This window comes from Hyla sarda, chromosome 9, assembly GCF_029499605.1.
Source record: "Hyla sarda isolate aHylSar1 chromosome 9, aHylSar1.hap1, whole genome shotgun sequence".
Taxonomy (NCBI): domain Eukaryota; kingdom Metazoa; phylum Chordata; class Amphibia; order Anura; family Hylidae; genus Hyla; species Hyla sarda.
In genome coordinates this window covers 126,095,875-126,118,564 of record NC_079197.1, presented here as the reverse complement: position 1 = coordinate 126,118,564, position 22,690 = coordinate 126,095,875, and the positions used below count along the sequence as shown (strand labels likewise).

The window sequence follows — 22,690 nt, the reverse complement described above, 5'->3', positions numbered from 1 at the left end:
CAATTAATATTGTAACTTGAGGGACCACTGTACTGTGTGTGAAGATAGCCTCACAATTAGGCTAAAGGGCAACATAAAGGGGAACATCATGGAAGAGCAGAAATAAGGCGATCAGGTTTTCTGCTGTTCTTTAATCACTACAGGAGGTGTTGTACGTTACATGTATTTTTCTAATGCGCATGAATGTCAATGCTTAGCAACGTGCCCTGTTCTTAAAATACAGGCTGACATAAATATCTCCTGTATTCTGCTGATGGTTGGAGAATACTTACAAGAATCTGATACCCCTCTGCCTGCTCATCCTTACAAAAATATATTAGGAAATTGGTGATGAGCACCAAGGGTGTGTACCTATGAATCATACAAAATGTATCACTCAAACACATGCACCTCCCTGCGTAAGACATGTCATAATGGGGATTTATCCATCAACATGAAAGCTGGAAAAAAAAGTGTCGCTTAATGTCTGCACAATGTTTGATCAATGGATGTGTAGGTAGAAATGTACAATTATATAGAGGTTAGGAGGAGTTATTTTTAAATAACCTCTTCAATAATACCTGCAGTCATAAAAAAGGTAGCTCATAAATACTTTATGTAAATGCAACTATAAATAAAACAAGACTTAAACACCTCAATGCCAGTATTATTTAGTTTTTTTAGTGTGACAGGGCCATTTAAACCTAGGTAGACCATTATTTCACTAGACTACCGTATATACTCGAGTATAGGCCGAGTTTTTCAGCACAATTTTTCGTGCTGAAAACGCCCCCCTCGGCTTATACTCGAGTGAACTCTCCACCTGTCAATCCCTTCTCAGTGCTCTTCAACCTGCGGACCTCCAGATGTTGCAAAACTACAACTCTCAGCTGGGAGTTGTAGTTTTGGGTAGTTTTGAAACCCAGCATGCCCGGGAGTTGTAGTTTTGAAACATCTGGAGGTCCGCAGGTTGAAGACCACTGGATTGACAGGCGGTGATGATGAAGGGTGGGGTGTGGGATGATGACAGGGTAAAGATGAAGGGGGGATGATGACAGGGTAATGATGAAGGGGGGGATGATGACAGGCGGTGATCATGAAGGGGGGATGATTAAGGGGGGGATGTTGACAGGGTAATGATGAAGGGGGGAATGATGACAGGCGGTGATGAAGAAGGGGGGGATGATGACAGACGGTGATGATGAAGGGGGGATGATTAAGGGGGGGGATGATGACAGGGTAATGATGAAGGGGGGATGACAGGCGGTGATGATGAAGGGGGGATGATGACAGACGGTGATGATGAAGGGGGGATGATTAAGGGGGGGGATGATGACAGGGTAATGATGAAGGGGGGGATGATGACAGGCGGTGATGATGAAGGGGGGATGATGACAGGGTAATGATGAAGGGGGGAATGATGACAGGCGGTGATGAAGAAGGGGGGGATGATGACAGACGGTGATGATGAAGGGGGGATGATTAAGGGGGGGGATGATGACAGGGTAATGATGAAGGGGGGATGACAGGCGCTGATGATGAAGGGGGGGGATGATGACAGACGGTGATGATGAAGGGGGATGATTAAGGGGGGGGATGATGACAGGGTAATGATGAAGGGGGGGATGATGACAGGCGGTGATGATGAGGGGGGGATGATGACATGGGGGGGATTATGTATTTCCCACCCTAGGCTTATAGTCGAGTCAATAACTTTTCCTGGGTTTTTGGGGTGAAATTAGGGGCCTCGGCTTATATTCGGGTTGGCTTATACTCGAGTATATACGGTAGAACAGTATTGTGGCCCATAGACAGGACAGAAGCAGTTTTGCTTCAAGTTTCAAGTGTCCAGCACAATATTCTTACCTAAAACATAGGCAGCCACTAATTTCTGATTCACACTTAAGTGGAGGTAGAGAGGCACCACAGTTTCCATTTCACCCAAAGTGGGCATCATCAGTGCGGCAATGCAAACCATGCCAAGAAAGACCATCAGCAGACTGGGTCCTGAGGAAGAATGTCTGATATCTGGAAGAATAAGTTAAAATTAATACAAAATATTTGCTTGCTGTTTAAACACTGGCTGAGGCGAACACCAGAGTGGCCACTGTGACTGTGCGGAAAGGTCCTTGTGTTACATAGAAGTGATACAAGGAAATGCAGTGCTGTGGGAGACTGTTCTGGAGATAGCGGTGACAGTGGAGGTGACAGCAAGGGGGTGAGTATAGGTTGTTTTTAAAAACTGAACTCTGAGCAAAGTTAACTAGCAAAACATTTATTCAGAATACCTCTTTAATTTAACTCACCCGGTTGGCATGGTGTCTGCTCAAAGAAGACACTTTCCGCTAAATGTTCCTTGATCCGCTTCTCTTCTTCCTCTTTGTGCTGTTGCTCTTTAGATGACGGAAGAAGTGTTGCTATTACCTCCTTGCACCCCAGTGCTTTTCTCTGGCTTTGTTCAGACACTTGAAGGCGGAATTTGTCAATAACGCCAAAGTGACTGGTTCGGACATCTTTGTGTCGGATAACACTATTGGAGTACAGAATAACGGACACAACCGATAAAGTCACTTTATATTCTTAATAAAATAAATGTTGTGATTATATAACTGCAAATGCAAACGTTAATGTGTGTTCAGTATTGATGTACTGTGTGTTATAACTGACTAAATCTTATTAAAACATTCCCAATTAATGCAAAGTATTACTGTCTATGCTTTGCATTGGAATGTAAGGTAGAACTTAAAAAGGATGTATTGCATCTGGCATTCCAAGGGCTCAAATGGTGTATGGTGCCAATGCTTGACCCTTTAAAGAGCCAGATTGAGAAATGCTGCACTGAACATTTTTAACCAATTGATTCCCATTCTGGTGAAATACCCCCCCTCCTCCCCCCCCTGGGAACACAGGACCCGGTGCACAGTGAGGAGCAAATGCTGCAAACGGCACGCGCTCCATTAATTTCTATGGGAACACCAAAAGGACCCGAGTACAGCACTCGGCGCTCTCATTGTCGGCGCTCTCATAGAAATGAATGGAGTGGATAAGAGAGTCGGGGTCCAGTCCTGGAGATCACGGGGGGTCCCAGTGGTGGGATCCTCCGCGATAAGCTACTTATCCCCTATGCCCTAACTCCTTCGCCAGAGATCTCCTTTAGGGTATGTTCACACTACGTAATTCCTGCGGTATTCCGTAAGCGTAATTCTGGGAACGGAATTACGTGCTGTGAACATAAACATCAGTGTGAATGGGTTCCTGCGAGACCCGTTCACACTGCGGAATTTCAGCAGCAGACAATTCTGCCACTGAAATTGTTCAGCGCAAAGAAAGAACATATACTTTGCGCGGAAGTCTGCGAACACTGCATAGCCGTCAATGGTGACAGGTACAGTGCCGCGCGGTCCTACTGCCGAAGTATTGCAGCGGCGGCCACCAGAATGGAATCTCCGCTCACGGAATTCTGCGAGCGGAGATTCAGTTCATAATCCGTAGTGTGAACATACCCTTAAAGAGAATCTGTGATCAGATACCTCCCCCTGTGCTGAGGCTTTTATGCTGCAGCGGAGGAGAGGTGTAATGCTGCAGAGTGGAGCTCCATTCTGCAACATAGAAGCCTCCGCACAGTGGAGGAATTGCTTCCTCTGAAGATTGAAAATGGAAGCTCTGGTTATAATAAAAAAAAAAAAAAAGAATATAAACAAAACTAAAGCACGTATAGGGGAGCGGTAAGTATGATTTTCATTAGTATCACCCAGACTACAAGCCTATACCAATAGGTTAATGCAGATGATAGTGATTTACTTTAACAGATCCTTTATATCTAGTATTCACAGGGCAGTGAAGAGTATAAAGCACACAACTATAATATACTCACATATCAACACAGCACTGAGGCTTCACTGCACCAGCAGCATCAACAACAGCGTACTTGTTTGGGGATGTGCACAGGACTGCAGAGAAAGAACAGAGAGGTGGTGAATGGAGACCTGCATTTTATTAATAGCCTTTTACTTCATAAAACCACATTTCACTCTGCAGAAAAAAATCAGCAGCATAACTTTTATGTGACATATTTTACGTATTAGTAGAAGAGCAGAAATCCGTAGAAAAATAAAATAGATCATCTAAATTTTAATCCAGGTAATTTCCAGCTACAGACACGTGATATGTCATGACTTTACAGTACATAGCACATTATTATGCATGTGGTCCACGAAGATGAATCCTAAAGGTAATTATATTAAATAGGTGGACTCAAGCTGTCCTTGTACTGTATTACATGGACAGCCATTCACTTAAAGGCGCCACATTGTACGGTATTTCCCCTGTGGTAGACACTGCAGGGAAAAAGCCTGGCTTGCCGCAACTTCGCCTGGCAAATCAGCTGTTTGCCCATGAGCAAGACCCAGGTAGATCAGCTGACTGCCCTGGTGGCACATTTTTAAAGATACAACAAAACCACCCTTTAAAGTTGTACTCCCGTGGAAAACAGATTTGTTAAACAGATTTGTAAATTTTAATTGTAACAAAGAAAGGGGTCCGGCAACTCACCGTCTCGGCGCTTACTGCTAGGAGGCTTGGATACCGTCCATGGGGCAGAGGTTTGTGTGGGAAGCTCAGGAGGCGATTAACCGGTTGATTTCGTGAAAGAGCACTTCATCCGGCCGGATGAAGTGCTCTTGCACGAAATCAACCGGTTAATCGCCTCCTGAGCTTCCCACACAAACCTCTGGCCCATGGACAGTATCCAAGCCTCCTAGCAGTAAGCGCCGAGACGGTGAGTTGCCGGACCCCTTTCTTTGTTGCAATTATTGTTTCCTCTGCATACCTCAGTCCTGGCACCACCGCAGCGCATGGAATTTACTATGAACATGGACTACCACTATAGCCTTTAGAATTTTGGACCCAGTGTATAGACTGTGTTGAAGTATTGGATTTTTAGACCGTTAGGTGCCACCACTATTATCTTTTTCTACTTTATTTAAGTTAGATTTGTAAATTACTTCAATTAAAAAATCTTAATCCTTCCAGTACTTATTAGCTGCTGAATACTACAGAAGAGGAAATGGTTTTCTTTTTGGAACACAGAGCTCTCTGCTGACATCATGAGCACAGTGCTCTCTGCTGACATCTCTGTCCATTTTAAGAACTGTCCAGAGTAGGAGAAAATCCCCATAGCAAACATATGCTGCTCTGGACAGTTCCTAAAATGGACAGAGATGTCAGCAGAGAGCACTGTGGTCATGATGTCAGCAAAGAGCTCTGTTTTCCAAAAAGAAAATCATTTCCTCTGTAGTATACGGACCCTAATAAGTACTGGAAAGATTAAGATTTTTTAATAGAAGTAATTTACCAATCTGTTTAACTTTCTGGCACCAGTTGATTTAAAAAAAAAAAAAGTTTTCCACGGGAGTACCCCTTTAATTAACCTTGGATAACGGAGCAAAATTTACAATACATCTGTGAATACACATGCCCTGATAAATAACAGGAGAGGCACAGTGGTCGGCACAAAGCCCCAGGAAAGACTGGACTACACATCTGCGAGGGAATTCGCAGAACACAATAGTGCATACAGTTCCTTATGAAACCGCAGGAAAATACTGTTATGCTGGGTGCTGTACCAAACTAGAGAGGACAGTCAATGCATAAATTCCATGGAAGGAGAAGATGACAGCACTCACCGAAACAGTTGAAGGATATTCTTCTTTTATTTTAAAGTGCAGAAGTGAACATCAAATGTGGACGGCCACGGACACCAAACCTCGATCAGCTGATCGAGGTTTGGTGTCCATGTCCGGCCGCACTTGATGTTCACTTCTGCACTTTAAAATAAAAGAAGAATATCCTTCAACTGTTTTGGTGAGTGCTGCCATCTTCTTCTTCCATGGAATTTACACATCCACTGATAGTTGGCTAAGGTAATTAGGTGCCGTATAATTATTGTTTTGTTTTTTATTTAAAAAAAATGTCACTGAATTTATGGTAGGGGTCCCTAAACCACATGAATGAACATTTACAATGTGGGTTTAAATATGTCAGCTTACTAAGAACAACGGGATAGGATATAAAAGTGTGATGGCTGGGGGTTCAACCACCTTGAGACCCCCACTGATCAAAACAACAGAGGTCCCAGAGTGCCCATTTGTGAATAGAGCCGTACTGAACTTATGTGAGACCCCAGTAATCATACATTTATAGTCTATCTTGTGAAAAGGTTATAAATGTGTCAGCAGGGGCTCTGCCAGAGGCCGATATAGGGAGAAGCAACAGGTATCCTAAAATAAAAATGTGATGTACTCCTAGGAACGGAAGGTAGAAAAAGAATCTTTAGACTTTTGATATACAGTACAGACCAAAAGTTTGGACACCTTCTCATTCAGAGTTTTCTTTATTTTCATGACTATGAAAACTGTAGATTCACATTGAAGGCATCAAAACTATGAATTAACACATGTGGAATTATATACATAACAAAAAAGTGTGAAACAACTGAAAATATGTCATATTCTAGGTTCTTCAAAGTAGCCACCTTTTGCTTTGATTACTGCTTTGCACACTCTTGGTATTCTCTTGTTGAGATTCAAGGGGTAGTCACCTGAAATGGTTTTCACTTCACAGGTGTGCTGGTGTGGAGGAGGAGGTGTAATGGTGTGGGGGGGCTTTGCTGGTGACACTGTTGTTGTTCAGAATTGAAGGCATACTGAACCAGCATGGCTATCACAGCATCTTGCAGCGGCATGCTATTCCAGCCGGTTTGTGTTTAGTTGGACCATCATTTATTTTTCAACAGGACAATGACCCCAAACACACCTCCAGGCTGTGTAAGGGCTATTTGACCAAGAAGGAGAGTGATGGGGTGCTGCGCCAGATGACCTGGCCTCCACAATCACCGGACCTGAACCCAATCGAGATGGTTTGGGGTGAGCTGGACCGCAGAGTGAAGGCAAAAGGGCCAACAAGTGCTAAGCATCTCTGGGAACTCCTTCAAGACTGTTGGAAAACCATTTCAGGTGACTACCTCTTGAAGCTCATCAAGAGAATGAGTGTGCAGAGCAGTAATCAAAGCAAAAGGTGGCTACTTTGAAGAACCTAGAATATGACAGATTTTCAGTTGTTTCACACTTTTTTGTTATGTATATAATTCCACATGTGTTAATTCATAGTTTTGATGCCTTCAGTGTGAATCTACAATTTTCATAGTCATGAAAATAAAGAAAACTCTGAATGAGAAGGTGTTTCCAAACTTTTGGTCTGTATTGTAAATCACATAAATTCCATGTGGTATTGGTAAGATAATGAGAATTTATAGTAGACACTAACTGTTCCAATGATACGCTGTCAGTTTGATTGATATGTCCACCAACATAAGATAAAAGGTTATGTTTTATAGCAGTGGTCTCCAACCTGCAGACCTCCAGATGTTGCAAAACTACAACTCCCAGCATGCCCGGACAGCCAACGGCTGTCCGGGCATGCTGGGAGTTGTAGTTTTGCAACATCTGGAGGCCCGCAGGTTGAAGACCACTGTTTTATAGGGTAAAACTAGGCACGATGCACACAGTGATGTCACAGAATAGCGGTAATACACACCACAATATCATGGTACAGGAAGTTAGAATAAAAAATAGAGCAGGAAGTGCTCCCTAGTGTGATACCGTAAGGTGTACAGGTAACGCAGAATGTGAATGTGCGCTTACCAAGTCGGGTTGTACTACGTCCAAGTACAACCATGGATAAGAGTGCATAGAGTGTGAAGTTCCAGCAGCCGCTCCACCTTTCACAGACAACAGATCCAAACTAATTTCCTCCAAAATGGGCAGAGTCAGGAAGGCGCTTGAAACCGAGGTGAGGGTAAAACTTCTACTTTATTCCCATAATGCAATGCGTTTCGCGGAGGTTCCGCTTCATCAGTTGCCTGATGAAGTGGAACCTCCGCGAAACGCGTTGCATTATGGGAATAAAGTAGAAGTTTTATCCTCACCTCGGTTTCAAGCGCCTTCCTGACTCTGCCCATTTTGGAGGAAATTAGTTTGGATCTATGGTACAGGAAGTGTCAGTGCACAGATTAAAAAATAGAAGTAGCAAAGAGTCGGCACTCGTGCAATAGTGTGGTGCCCGCAGACAGGTAATCAGCAGGGTGGGTAAATAAATCCCGGCACTCACAAATGATGCTTAAATCCCCTTGGTTGTTTATTTACACATAGGAAATATGCGACTCGCAGGACGCGTTTCGGCCAGCAGGTGGCCTTTGTCAACTGATCAAAGGCCACCTGCTGGCCGAAACGCGTCCTGCGAGTCGCATATTTCCTATGTGTGAATAAACACCCAAGGTGATTTGAGCATCATTTGTGAGTGCCGGGATTTATTTACCCACCCCACAGATAAAAAAAAACTGTGATATCACAATACATGGATAATACATACAGTGACATCACCATCCAAAATAAGCATAGTGATGTCACAGGTCAGGGATAATAAAGGGAAGGTATTATACCGGTATATAGAAAGTAAAAATCTCAATACACAGGGATAATGCAAAAAGTGATGTCACAGAACAGGGATAAAACAGTGATGTCACAGTACGAGAATAATAACTACCTGATGTACAACAGTTATCACATTTATCAAAGCCTGCGCAGAGGAACAGTGGAACTGTTGCCTATAGCAACCAGATTGTTTGTATTATTTTTCAGATCTTTAGAGCTATGGGTAACTTCTCTACTTTTCCTCTGCACAGGTTTTGATAAATCTCCCCTCATGTTGATGTTATAGACAAAGCATAGTCATATCTAGCTATAATGCACACAGCAATGTCACAGTAGAGAAGCAATAGTGTTACCCCAATACAGGGATAAGTGGTGTGGTGATGTGGCAATAATGGGCGATAAACATGGTAGTAAAGATAAAAGATAGGACCGACTAACAAATAGTGATAGTGACAAAATAAACCCTGGTATTACCCTATGTAACAGAATCGTCAATGGGGCCTTCAGGCCTTTGTGTGACTGCAACCTCTGCACCCTTAAAGGGGTATTCCAGGAAAAAAACAATATTATTATTTTTTTTTATCAACTGGCTCCAGAAAGTTAAGCATATTTGTAAAATACTTCTATTAAAAAATCTTAATCCTTTCAATAATTATCAGCTGCTGAAGTTGAGTTGTTCTTTTCTGTCTGGCAACAGTGCTCTCTGCTGACATCTCTGTTTGTCTCGGGAACTGCACAGAGTAGAAGAGGTTTTCTATGGGGATTTGCTTCTAAACTGGGCGGTTCCCGAAACACGTGTCATCAGAGAGCACTTAGACAGAAAAGAACCGCTCAACTTCAGCAGCTCATAAGTACTGAAAGGATTAAGATTTTTAAATAGAAGTAATTTACAAATCTTCAATAAAGAAAAACTTAGGTGCACTCACTGCTCAGCAGAGACTACTGCATGCCAGGGTCCGGTACACGGGGAGCTGAATCTCAACGAAGGCGCAGGGAGTGTGGCGCTCGGAGGCATAGCCTACGAGCGCCACACTCCCTGCGCCTTCGCTGAGATCCAGCTCCACGTGTACCGGACCCCGGCATGCAGTAGTCTCTGCTGAGCGGTGAGTGCACCTAGGTTTTTCTTTATTGAATCTTTCTGATACTTCATGTTTGTATGTGTGCACCCCACAGGAGATACGAATACAGGTACCGGGGTTTGACCACAATCCAGTCCAGGTGATATACGCCCTCAGAGTGCTCTCCCTTTTCTTGTCTTTACATATTTAATTTACAAATCTGTTTAACTTTCTGGAGCCAGTTGATATATATAAAAAAAAAGTTTTTTCCTGGATAACCCCTTTAAACGTAAATGGCCTCTGTCATTTGAAATAGCTTTAGACATGTCCTTGCGACATGTCAAAAGTTTAGATCGGCAGGGGTCTGAGTGTTCAGACCTCCGCTGATCAGGAGAACAGGCCCGGAGAAGTTCATGCTCAGCGCATTCTCTCCCGGCTCGGTGTCATGTTATCGAGACATTGGAGGGTATCACATGACACAGATCAGGGAAAGGAGAGTGCAGCAGCGCAGAATTCTCCCGGCTTTCTCTCCTGGTCGATAGAGGTCTGAACACTCAGACCCCCGTCAATAAAAAAATTTTGATATGTCCCTTTCATTTTTTATTTTATCAGTCAGGGTCTTGGAGAATGATAAGTGCATGGTATCACGTAGAGATGAGCGAACTTACAGTAAATTTGATTCGTCACGAACTTCTCGGCTCGGCAGTTTATGACTTTTCCTGCATAAATTAGTTCAGCTTTCAGGTGCTCTGGTGGGCTGGAAAATGTGGATACAGTCCTAGGAAAGAGTCTCCAGCCACCGGAGCACCTGAAAGCTGAACTAATTTATGCAGGAAAAGTCATCAACTGCCGAGCCGAGAAGTTCGTGACGAATCGAATTTACTGTAAGTTCGCTCATCTCTAGTATCACGCTTTACTTTCTGGATCTTTGTCTTGCTGCTCCATTATAAGTCTATGGGGCAGTAAGACAAAGATAACTGATAGCGGGGGTGTAAGGGCTGGTTCACACTACGTTTTCTCCCATATGGGAGCGCATATACGGCAGGGGAGAGATAAAACCTCGCGCTCCCGTATGCCTTTATATGCGCTCCCGTATGTAATTAATTTCAATGAGCCGGCTGGAGTGAAACGTTCGGTCCGGTAGGCTCATTTTTCCGCTGTATGCACTTTATCCCCGCACCTAAAACTGCGGTCAACCATGGTTTTAGGTCCGGTTGTAAAAGCACATACAGCGCAAAAATGAGCCGACCGGACCAAACGTTTCACTCCAGCCGGCTCATTGAAATGAATTCCATACGGGAGCGCATAGAAAGGAAAACGGGAGCGTGAGGTTTTATCTCTCCCCTGCCGTATGCGCTCCCGTATGGGAGAAAACGTGATGTGAACCCAGCCTAAGGCGCGATACTACACACTTATCCCTGCTCATTCTCCTGATTGGTGGCAGTCTCAGCACTGAGACCCTCCACCTATAACATTTTTTGACAAGTCTCTGACACCAAAAACGTTTTTTTTTTTTAAAGTGATAGGTACACGTTAACTTTGAATAGTGGTCATGTTTTACTTTTTTGTCTACCACTGAATTTCAGAGGAGACCAAAAACAACACTGAGCTCACGCTGAGATCTAGACTGGCCTACTTAGGATTTCTGCAATCGCAATCCACCCATCATGGAACATTTCTCATGTGAACCACGTAACATAAGGGTTCTTGGAAAATAACAATGCAAAGTAACAATGTCTTGGCAGGTTCAGAAAGTACCGTACTACCTTCTTAAGTAAACTGTAATGTCCTGCCAAGCAAGATAACATATACACGTGCACATAATCCCCTACTATATAACCAAGAATTGTATACATAGAAAAGGACTAGAGCAATTGCTACAGATAAAAGTATATTTTTATTAATCAATCTATTAAAACCAAATACATGTGAAGAAAATTCATTTACTAATACAAAGTAAGGTAGATATTTAGACTATTGAATCCAAAAAGAAGATGGGACAGGTCACACTTATAATATACTGTCTAACACAAGCTAGAGGGCACTGCTGTGGAGAAAGACCAACTGTGTCAGCATGTACTGTGGAGGCTAGCGATCGGTCACTGTAACAACGCCGAGTCCTGATGCCTGTGGGTCCGGAGATGCTGGGAACCAAGAAACCCGAAATCACTCAATAACATACATAAGAAGACAAAAAGGTACCTGCACTCACCGCGAGGAAACAGCAGACCAACTTCTATGGCATCTCGGACAGATCCGACTTCAGGCTGACAGCAGGGCGCTCAGAGTGGAGGCGACTGCCGGCAAAGGCTGACGAGGCCGGAAAAAGCACGGTCTGCGCGAAACTTTGCCGGTGAGTACGGGTACCTTTTTGTCTTCTTATGTATGCTATAATATACTGTCACTAGACAGTGCGCAAAACTTTGCCAGTGAGTGCGGGTACCTTTTTGTCTTCTTATGTATGCTATAATATACTGTCACTAGACAGTGCGCAAAACTTTGCCGGTGAGTGCGGGTACCTTTTTGTCTTCTTATGTATGTTATAATTTACTGTCACTAGACAGTGCGCGAGACTTTGCCAGTGAGTGCGGGTACCTTTTTGTCTTCTTATGTATGTTATAATATACTGTCACTAGAAAGTGAAAAATTGGAAATAGAGTTAGCAGTGATATATAGGTCTCACTTAATATAATATGCCTATAGGGGGACCGGGCCTCAGCCTCCACTAGAATGCAGCCTAAGGGTACGTTCAAACGCGCAGATTTTTTTGCGGGTTTTCCGCTGCGTATTTGAAAGTGGGCAGACTCTTCTCGGCTGCCCGCAGCAGATTTTCCGCGGCGGAATTTACGCTGCGGAAAATCCGCCATAGTCCCTACTGACTTCAATGGGGCTTGCGGCAGATTTTCCGCAGTGTACATTCCGCAGCGGAAAATCTGCTGCGGACAGCAGAGAAGAGCCTGCCCACTTTCAAATACACAGTGGAAAACCCGCCAAAAAATCTGCATGTGTGAACGTACCCTAACAGTGCTGACTGGACATGCACCACTCCCTATACAGTTAGCATACCGTATACCATACGCTGTAACACTTACCCATAATAGGGTCCTGTCACCACCACCCCAACGTACGTTACGTCTGCTTGATGAACTTTCTCAAGGGATGCTTGAGAAAGTCCATCAAGCAGACGAAACGTACGTTGGCTAACTATGCTCTAGTCCTTTTCTATGTATAAAATGTTTTGTACAGAGCTATACTTTATATAATCACTAGCTAGACCCTCAGCACTTTACATTTGAGGAATACGTACATAGATATTTCTGTTTGGTGCTGTCTATTTTTGTATCTAATATATAACACTCAGTAATGTCTATCTTACACCTTCCCTCATGGGAGGATTCACACCCAATGTTTTTCTTAAATAATTTTTCACAGTAGAAATGATACAGCAGGCATACCTTACACATATCGCATATAAATGCCATTTATTACAATCTAAATCACATTGTGCACTTTACATTTTTTTTTTTATAACTTGCTGCATTGTTTAGCTGACAAAACACAGACATCTTTCATATATTTGTGGCCTTTTTTTCTGAAATGAGTAATAAGTGTAGGTCTGAGCCTTCAGGCATATACGGTGGGATTATTCCCTAACTTTATAGCCATGAAGAGGTTAACCACAAATTGAAAAATAGAACTGATTTCTTTCAAAAACTGCTCCACACCTGTCCTCAGGTTTTGTGTGGTATTACAACTTGGCACTATTCACTTCAATGAAACTGAGCTGCATGATTTCCTCCCCAACATGTTGATGTACATATACATCAAATATTGTGGTAGGGTAAAAGGTACACCCATACAGTGTGAAGAAATATTATAATTTCTCCTACAAAACAAGGCCTCATACAGCTATATCAATGACATATTTTTAAAGGAAAACTGTCAGCTTGCACCCCCCGCACTAACCAGCAGTACTGGCTGGTAGTGCGGGGGGCGCTGATCAGTTTGGTGCTTACCGTGCCCGGATCCGCCGCGCCGTTCGGTCGTAACCTTCGATTTTCAGTATATGCTAATGAGGGGCTAACTGGCACTGGCCGGGCTAACTGGCACTCTGACGTCAGTGCCGCCGACCGCAGTGCTTCCCCACTCATCAATGTTCCTCCCCTTCCTTCGCCTCTCCCTCTTCTCCCCGCTCTGTAATGAAGAGGTAGGGGAGGAATATTGATCAGCTGGGCCCCTGTGGCCAGCAGCGCTGATGTCAGAGCGCCAGTTAGCACCTCATTAGCATATATCGAAAATCGAAGATTACGGCCAAACGGCGCGGCGGATCCGGGCACGGTAAGCACCAAACTGATCAGCGCCCCCCGCACTACCAGCCAGTACTGCTGGATAGTGCGGAGGGAGCAAGCTGACAGTTTTCCTTTAATAGATTCAAATTAAAAGGGCCCAAACAAGATTAGGGCCCAAATAAGACTGATCGTTAAAGGGTTAATCTCAGCTGTTCCTACATGGATTGCCAACTTACTAACAGTATGGCCTTTGGGAGGTGCTGTGATAGACTGCTCATAACTGGGTAGTCATTAGTCTTAAGAGGAATTCTGATCTCCATGATAAAATATCTTGGCCTGAAGAAACTGACCTCTCTCTCTTCTCCAGGGTCTGGGAAACCTCAGAGTGAGCACAATGTACTTTCTGTGGCAGCCCCCAAATCGTCTAGTCATTAAACAGCTTTTTTATTAACCCCTTTAAAGTCCTTCTCTATATATGTTTCCCTGTAAATTATCCTATAGAACTAATCGCTCTGAAAAACACTATATTTTAAATAAAAACTTACAGTGAAGGAAATAAGTGTTTGAAGCCCTATAATGATAATAACGATCAGTCTATAATTATAATTGTAGGTTTATCTTAAGACAGAATAACGACAAAAAAATCCAGTAAAATCCATTTACTAATAGGTATTTGATACCCTGTCAATGGGCAAGATTTCTGTCTTTCAGTGTTCTTTTATACATATATTTATATAAATAATGAGCTGAGATAAGAAACCCTTCCTTAACCCCTTGAAGACTGGGCCACTTTTCATTTTTGCACTTTAGTTTTTTCCTCCTCCCCTTCTAAAAATCGTAACACTTTCAATTTTCCACCTACAGGCCTATAGGAGGGCTTGTTTTTTGCACCACCAATTTTACTTTGTAATGACATCAATCATTTCACCACAAAATCTATAGCAAAAACAAACAAAAAAATATTTGTGGTGCAAAATATTAAAAAAAAATGCAATTTTGTAACTTTTGTTGGCTTTCAATTCCAGGCAGTGCACTTTTCAGGAAAATAACACCTTATATTTATTCTGTAGGTCTGTACAGTTAAAATGATACCCAACTTATATAAGTTTGATTTTGTTTTACTTCTTTTAAAAAATGATAACTTTTTGTATGAAAATTAGCATGTTTAAAAATGTCCTCTTCTGACCCCTATAACGTTTTTATTTTCCGTATATAGCGATGTGTGAGGGCTAATTTTTTTGCGGGTATACAAAGTGACCAAAAATAAGCTATTCTGGTATTTGTTATTTTTTAACGTATACACCAGGGGTCCTCAAACTTTTTAAATGGGGGGCCAGTTCACGGTCCCTCAGACTATTGGAGGGCCAGACTATAGATAACAAAACATGAACAAATTCCTATGCACATTTATATATCTTATTAGTGGACTACCACTTTAAGTACACAGCACAGTTCCCCCCACATTAGGTTGGCAGTATAGATCCCCCCACATTAGGTTGTAGTTCCCCCACATTAGGGTTGGCAAAACAGTTCCCCCACATTAGGGTTGGCAGTACAGTTCCCCCACATTAGGTGCAGTATAGCTCCCCACATTAGGTGCAGTACAATTCCCCCACATTAGGTGCAGTATAGTTCTCCCACATTAGGTGCAATATAGTCCCCCACATTACGTTGGCAGTATAGTTCCCCCACATTAGGTGCAATATAGTCCCCCACATTAGGCTGGCAGTGTAGTTCCCCCACATTAGGTGCAATATAGTTCCCCCACATTAGGCTGGCAGTATGTTCCCCCACATTAGGTGCAATATAGTCCCCCACATTAGGTGTAATATAGTCCCCCACATTACGTTGGCAGTATGTTCCCCTACATTAGGTGCAATATAGTCCCCCACATTAGGCTGGCAGTATAGTTCCCCCACATTAGGTGCAATATAGTCCCCCACATTAGGCTGGCAGTATAGTTCCCCCACATTAGGTGCAATATAGTTCCCCCACATTAGGCTGGCAGTATAGTTCCCCCACATTAGGTGCAATATTGTCCCCCACATTAGGCTTGCAGTATGTTCCCCCACATTAGGTGCAATATAGTCCCCCACATTAGGCTGGCAGTATGTTCCCCCACATTAGGCTGGCAGTATAGTCCCCCACATTACGTTGGCAGTATAGTCCCCCACATTAGGCTGGCAGTATAGTTCCCCCACATTAGGTGCAATATAGTCCCCCACATTAGGCTGGCAGTATGTTCCCCCACATTAGGTGCAATATAGTCCCCCACATTAGGTGCAATATAGTCCCCCACATTACGTTGGCAGTATGTTCCCCTACATTAGGTGCAATATAGTCCCCCACATTAGGCTGGCAGTATAGTTCCCCCACATTAGGTGCAATATAGTCCCCCACATTAGGCTGGCAGTATAGTTCCCCCACATTAGGTGCAATATAGTTCCCCCACATTAGGCTGGCAGTATAGTTCCCCCACATTAGGTGCAATATTGTCCCCCACATTAGGCTTGCAGTATGTTCCCCCACATTAGGTGCAATATAGTCCCCCACATTAGGCTGACAGTATGTTCCCCCACATTAGGCTGGCAGTATAGTCCCCCACATTACGTTGGCAGTATAGTCCCCCACATTAGGCTGGCAGTATAGTTCCCCCACATTAGGTGCAGTATAGTCCCCCACATTAGGCTGGCAGTATGTTCCCCCACATTAGGTGCAGTATGTTCCCCCACATTAGGCTGGCAGTATAGTCCCCCAAATTACGTTGGCAGCATGTTCCCCCACAGGCATACAGCCTCCAGCCATAAAGTATGGCTGGAGGCTGTATGCCTGTGTACTGCCCCATTTCAGTGTTCCGATTACCGTTCCGGCCATAGCAGGACCGGAGAATCGGTGGTCAGAACACCGAAGGGACGCACCGCTGGTAAACACTTACCTACTACCAGCGTGCGCGTCCTTGCTTCTTCTCCGCTCCTCTGCTCGGTTGCCATGGGCGCACGCATGGGACGTCAGTGACGTCGCTGCGTGCGCCTGCTCCCGGCGGTCCCCGCGTTTTTAAAGTAAACACGGGCCGCAGGGACTTCACAGAGGCATCCTTGTGTTCCGAAAGCATCTTTCGGAACACAGGGATGTCCTAAGGCAAAAACACCCGGCGGGCCGGGTAAATGCACTCCGCGGGCCGTAGTTTGAGGACCCCTGGTATACACCATTGACCGTGCAGTTAAAGTAACATTACATTTTTATAGTTCAGACATTTACGCGGCGATACCACAAGTTTATTTTTGTTTACATATTTCTTTTTATAAATGGAAAACGGGGGGTGATTCAAACTTTTATTAGGGAAGGGGTTAAATCACTTTTATTAACTTTTTTTTTTTACACAATGTTATAGACCCTTGGGGAACCATTACAAGCAATCTTCCGATTGCATACACTGTTCAATGCTATGCCATAGCATAGCATTGATCAGTGTTATCGGTGCTCTGCTGCTCCAGCCTACCATGGCTGGCTTGAGCCTCAGATCATTGATCGGACGGCAAGGAGGCAGGTAAGGGCCCTCCTGCCCTCCTCTCAGCTAATTGGGAAACTGTGGTGCCAATCAGCACCATTCAGCAGCCGGGGTGTGTGTTTTTTTTAAACATTTTAGATGCCGCAATCAAATTTGATCGCGGCGTCTAAGGTGATAATGTTGGGCATCATGGTGATGCTGGGACTACACCGCTATGACGCGTGCTCAGCTCCTGAGGGCACGTCATTGCAGGGGAGCGGGACAAGGGCGTACAGGTACGCCCTTCGTCCTCAAGAGGTTAAAGGGGGTGCTCCTAATCTCACCTTGTTACCTGTATAAAATACACCTGTCCACAGAAGCAAACAATAAATCAATCAGATTCCAAGCTTTATGGTCTATTCACATGTACAGTATTTTGCGCAGATTTGTCGCGCAGGATTTTCTGCTACAGATTTCAATGTAAACTGAATGACTGAGCACAGCTTGAAATCCTGCGCATCACATCTGCGCTTAAAATCTGCGCAGAATACTCTATGTGTGAATAGACCCTTAAAGGGGTTATCCAGCAAGAGGGATTTTTCTTCAGGACTTAGGCATCGAAGGGCATTTAAAAAACAAATTTGACCCGCCTCGACTAGTGATTGGCTCTTTGGTCTTGGCCATGGTGGAGAGTTTGGAATCTGATTGATTGCTTCTGTGGACAGGTGTGTTTTAAACGGGTAACAAGCTGAGAATAAAATCACTCCCTTTAAGAGAGTGCTCCTGATTTCAGCTTGTTACTTGTATAAAAGACACCTGGGAGCCAGCAATCTTGCTGATTGATAGGAGATCAAATACTTATTTCACTGAGTAAAATGCATATCAATTCATAACATATTTGAGATTATAGACTGATCGTTTCTTTGTCAGTGAGCAAACATATAAAATCATTTTTTCCTTTATTGTAAGATCAGAATATTTATTCCTTTCAGACTGGTCCCTCTAGAAATATCACATTAAAATCAAGCAATAAGAAGAACATACCATGGCTTTATCTCTTCACTAAAAGTAAAAAGACGAAAACAAAGCATTGTAAACTGTACTACTGTGAAGCTTACCTTTAAACTTTAAGGCAAATTCATAGGGGTTATACAGAGTTAACACCTGCTTGTGAGTTGACTGATCATCAGCGTAAAATATAAGTTCAGTCGGAAAGACAAACACGGGAAGGTTTCCTTCCACTAACTCTGGCTGCCGTCTATGTTGCTGCATTGGCACAGGATCCGTGTTTCCTCCCCAGCTCCTTTTGTCTCCTGGACTTTCAAGTCTTGTTTTCTTGGTGCTTGGAAGACCTCTAGTGCATGCTTTCAGTTCTGCAGGAGGAAGAGGAACATTAATACTGCAGTCTAGAGCACGGCGCTTACAGCAGGCGGACAATCGCAGTAACCCTAAACCTAGCTTCTTTCTGCTCAGTAGAGATAATGGAGCTGGAACAGCATCTAATATTAGGAAGCTTTCTAAGCCATTAGCAGTCGTCTTTGATAGAAGAATAGGCCTTTAAAAGCTGCCTGATTTCTATTCTGATACCTTTTTCAGCTATGTTCACACAGGCCATATTTAGCCAGTGGAAAATCCAATAACATTCCACCTCCAATGCAAACATTGGAAATTTTCTGTGTGAATTTCAATCTGTGGCAAATAATTGCGGACCCCAACCGGATAACCCATGGATTAGCCCTATTGATGACAATGGGGCTAAGGGGGCGTTCACATTACAAGTTAACCATATGTGATGTTTATATATCATAATCCCATCAAACAAGGAGGTTGACTATACCGTCACATACTGGCATCGGCCCCAGTCACAACAATGGCCTGAACGTCGCCAATTTGTGACTACATTTGGATCATATCCCACACATATATGTTTATTTAGTGGAACTTAAAAGCACAGTCCCACAAAGTAAACATATACATGTGGAAAATGGCCTTAACATAGTCCCTAGTTAGAGACGCTTAGGCTATTAATGTGAATGAATGGGGCTTCTGCCTGTAAGTGGTGCTATACCAACATTGCTTTTTGACAGGTTGGATATGCTGACATATACCACTCACATATGGTGAATTTGTGATGGGAACGCGTTCTAGTCCATGCGTAGCTCAGAAGCAGGGCACCCCCAGAAATCTGAAAGTCTGCCTTAGGTTTCTGCCATTGAAATAAAAGTCACATATTATTATCCATCTTGTGATACCCTTATTTGTTTTTAGATCATATTATTGTTTAATAATTTTCTTGATGAGTTATTGGAATATTAAAAATGCTTTGCAATGTACAGTCTACGAAATAAGAAACCCAATAATAACATGGGCCTAAGCTTACAACCCAGAAAATTGTCTGTAAAAAAACATCACTGTATAAGCAGATTATGAAGAGTTAACAGATCATTGTATATGATAGAATGGTGGTAGAATTTACCATTGTAGTACAGTAAAATTGATGGAATCTAATATGAACAAGGGTTTAAAAGTCTACGAGTTGTTAACAAAAACTTTTTATATACTGTAGATAATACCATTATGTGTATATTTGTAATAAACATTAATAAAAAAAATGTGTATACTTATGGGTGAAAAAATGCTGTCCCTGCAGCTATTGCCTGTGTGTCTTTATGAGGAGACCAAATACAGGAAGTGAGGGTGGACAAGCAGGGCTCTGTGCAGGCTCCTGGATTGTCAAATCATCCTAATGTGTGAGTCGGGGGTGTGTAATAGAGCCTCAGTGTACAGAGCCCTGCTTGTCCCTGGTGCACAGAGCCCTGCTTGTCCTCAGTGTACAGAGCCCTGCTTGTCCTCAGTGTACAGAGCTCTGCTTGTCCTCAGTGTACAGAGCTCTGCTTGTCCTCAGTGTACAGGGCCCTGCTTGTCCTCAGTGTACAGAGCCCTACTTGTCCTCAGTGTACAGAGAACTGCTTGTCCTGCACTGCTTAGCATAGCTGTTTGGTGTATGTGAAGAGTGAAATTTCAGAAAATGTATCAAATGCCCTACGACCATTTAATTAATTTGGCACGCAAAATATCACGCAAAAAAAAAAAAAGAACTATAAAATTAACTACATCAAACATATCTTAGTAAATGCCCCCCCATAGTGCCTGAGCCACATGTACAGTGCATGTGGCTGAGGGGTCAAACTCATAACACCCTGCCAACACCAGGGGGAGTTTACTGCACTGAGCTATTATTGATTTCAATGTAAAACAGTATGCAGTAAACTCATCATGCTAGAGGTGGCAGAATTTTTTCTTAAAGGAAATCTGTCACCAGTGTCACCTGTGCTAACTTGTCGGTACCAACAGGTAGTGCAGGTGACACTGATGACATCGGTACTTACCTTGTTCCTTTTCATGCAGGGGATCTCCGGTAATCTTGTCAGTTAGCTTCAGCTCCAGGCCCAGCTTGAGGCACGGGCGGAGTTTAGAGACGTCACTGCTGCTGTTCTTTAGCAGCGGGACCCAGCAGACAGCAGCGGTTTGGGACATGGGCAGAGCTTAGTGACGTCACCGCTGCTGTTCTCTGCTGGGTCCCGTTGCTAGAGAACAGCAGGGGTGACGTCACTTAGCTCTGCCCATGCCCCAAGCCGGGCCCGGAGCTGAAGCTAACGGACAAGATTAATTGGAGATCCCCTGCAGAGAACGGGACAAGGTAAGTACCGTTGTCATCAGTGTCACCTGCACTACCTGTCTGTACCGACAGGTTAGTGCAGGTGACACTTGTGACAGATTTCCTTTAATATCTGTACCAGAAAATTTGTTCCAGCTCTATAAAAATATTGTCACGATTCGGCTTCCAGGTAGTGGATCCTCTGTGTCAGCGAGGGATTGGCGTGGACCGTGCTAGTGGACCGGTTCTAAGAGGCTACTGGTTTTCACCAGAGCCCGCCGCAAAGCGGGATGGTCTTGCTGCGGCAGTAGCAACCAGGTCGTATCCACTAGCAACGGCTCTACCTCGCTGACTGCTGAGAAGGCGTGGGACAGAAGGACTAGGCAGAGGCAAGGTCAGACGTAGCAGAAGGTCGGGGGCAGGCGGCAAGGTTCGTAGTCAGGATGGGTAGCAGAAGTTCAGGTACACAGGCTTTGGACACACTAAACGCTTTCACTGGCACAAGGCAACAAGATCCGGCAAGGGAGTGCATGGGAGGAGATCAGATATAGCCAGGGAGCAGGTGGAAGCCAATTAAGCTAATTGGGCCAGGCACCAATCATTGGTGCACTGGCCCTTTAAGTCTCAGAGAGCTGGCGCGCGCGCGCCCTAGAGAGCGGAGCCGCGCGCGCCAGCACATGACAGCAGGGGACCGGGACGGGTAAGTGACCTGGGATGCGATTCGCGAGCGGGCGCGTCCCGCTGTGCGAATCGCATCCCCAACGGCCAAGACAGTGCAGCGCTCCCGGTCAGCGGGACTGACCGGGGCGCTGCAGGGAGAAAGACGCCGTGAGCGCTCCGGGGAGGAGCGGGGACCCGGAGCGCTAGGCGTAACAAATATATTAGGAGATTAGAGAGTACATAACTTTGAACTTATGGTAAAAAAAAAATACATGTATGTGGTATAAAATCTAAATTACAAGGGTTTCAGCATCATGCTGTCCTCATTGTATTTTTTTGCGGATATTTCTTTTTGGCAGAGAACTAGCCCGATAGGTGGAATTTGCATCAGTTATTTGGATATTGCACCAGTCACTACTGTGTCTATATTGTGCTGTCACTGGGAGCTTCTTCCCACTGAATCTATCAATCAGGGGTGGCAGGGTGGGGAGAAGCTGCCCAGAACCCTGATGTACTGATACCCGCCAATGTTGTAAGTATGAGCCCTCAGAAACACAGCAATGCTTAAATGGGCCCTCTCTTTAAAACTAATTTTTGCTATTGCACTCCTTATGGGAAATAAAAAATCTGTACTTTGTTTAAAAAAAAAAAAAAGAAGTTTTCTATGTTTTACTTGTGTTTAAAATAGCTGCCACTAGGTGTCTCCCTACTTGTCCAGAGCACCATCTCTTGCACAGACTTTGGACTCCTGCTGGCCTGGCAGAAGTCCAAAAACAGGAAATGCTGAGGGGGGGGGGTGCAGTCCAGTCTTAATCAATCATAGCTCATCTCACACTGAACTGCTCTGGGCTGTGAGTAGCAGAGTGAGGGAGGAAGTTGTCCCCTGTATGGCTTCAGATGATGTCACGCCTGCTGGGGAACACCCCTTCCCAGTCTGTGAATCTGACTGAGACTGAGCAGAAAATACAGAGCAATATCAAGGTAGAGAACTAGAAAATAATAAAAAAAATAAAAATAAAGGCAGGGGGTGGTTTATCACTTTTGGGGCAGTGATCTGGGAGGATTATAAA

The 22,690-nt window shown here is 44.0% G+C and overlaps 1 protein-coding gene across 4 annotated transcripts in view; it reads right to left on the bottom strand.

The window, feature by feature from the left end:
• The window catches only part of MOSPD1 (motile sperm domain containing 1), a 77,637-nt gene that overhangs the window by 4,156 nt on the left and 50,791 nt on the right, over positions 1-22,690 (bottom strand). For all 4 annotated transcript variants that reach the window (XM_056538428.1, XM_056538431.1, XM_056538427.1 and 1 more), the window contains 4 exons: positions 18,421-18,675; positions 3,854-3,929; positions 2,286-2,509; positions 1,846-2,007 (listed from right to left, as the gene is read on the bottom strand). In XM_056538428.1, coding sequence (XP_056394403.1) covers positions 1,846-2,007; positions 2,286-2,509; positions 3,854-3,929; positions 18,421-18,574 — 616 coding nt within the window. In that variant the 5' untranslated portion in view covers positions 18,575-18,675. The remainder of the gene's footprint in view (positions 1-1,845; positions 2,008-2,285; positions 2,510-3,853; positions 3,930-18,420; positions 18,676-22,690) is intronic.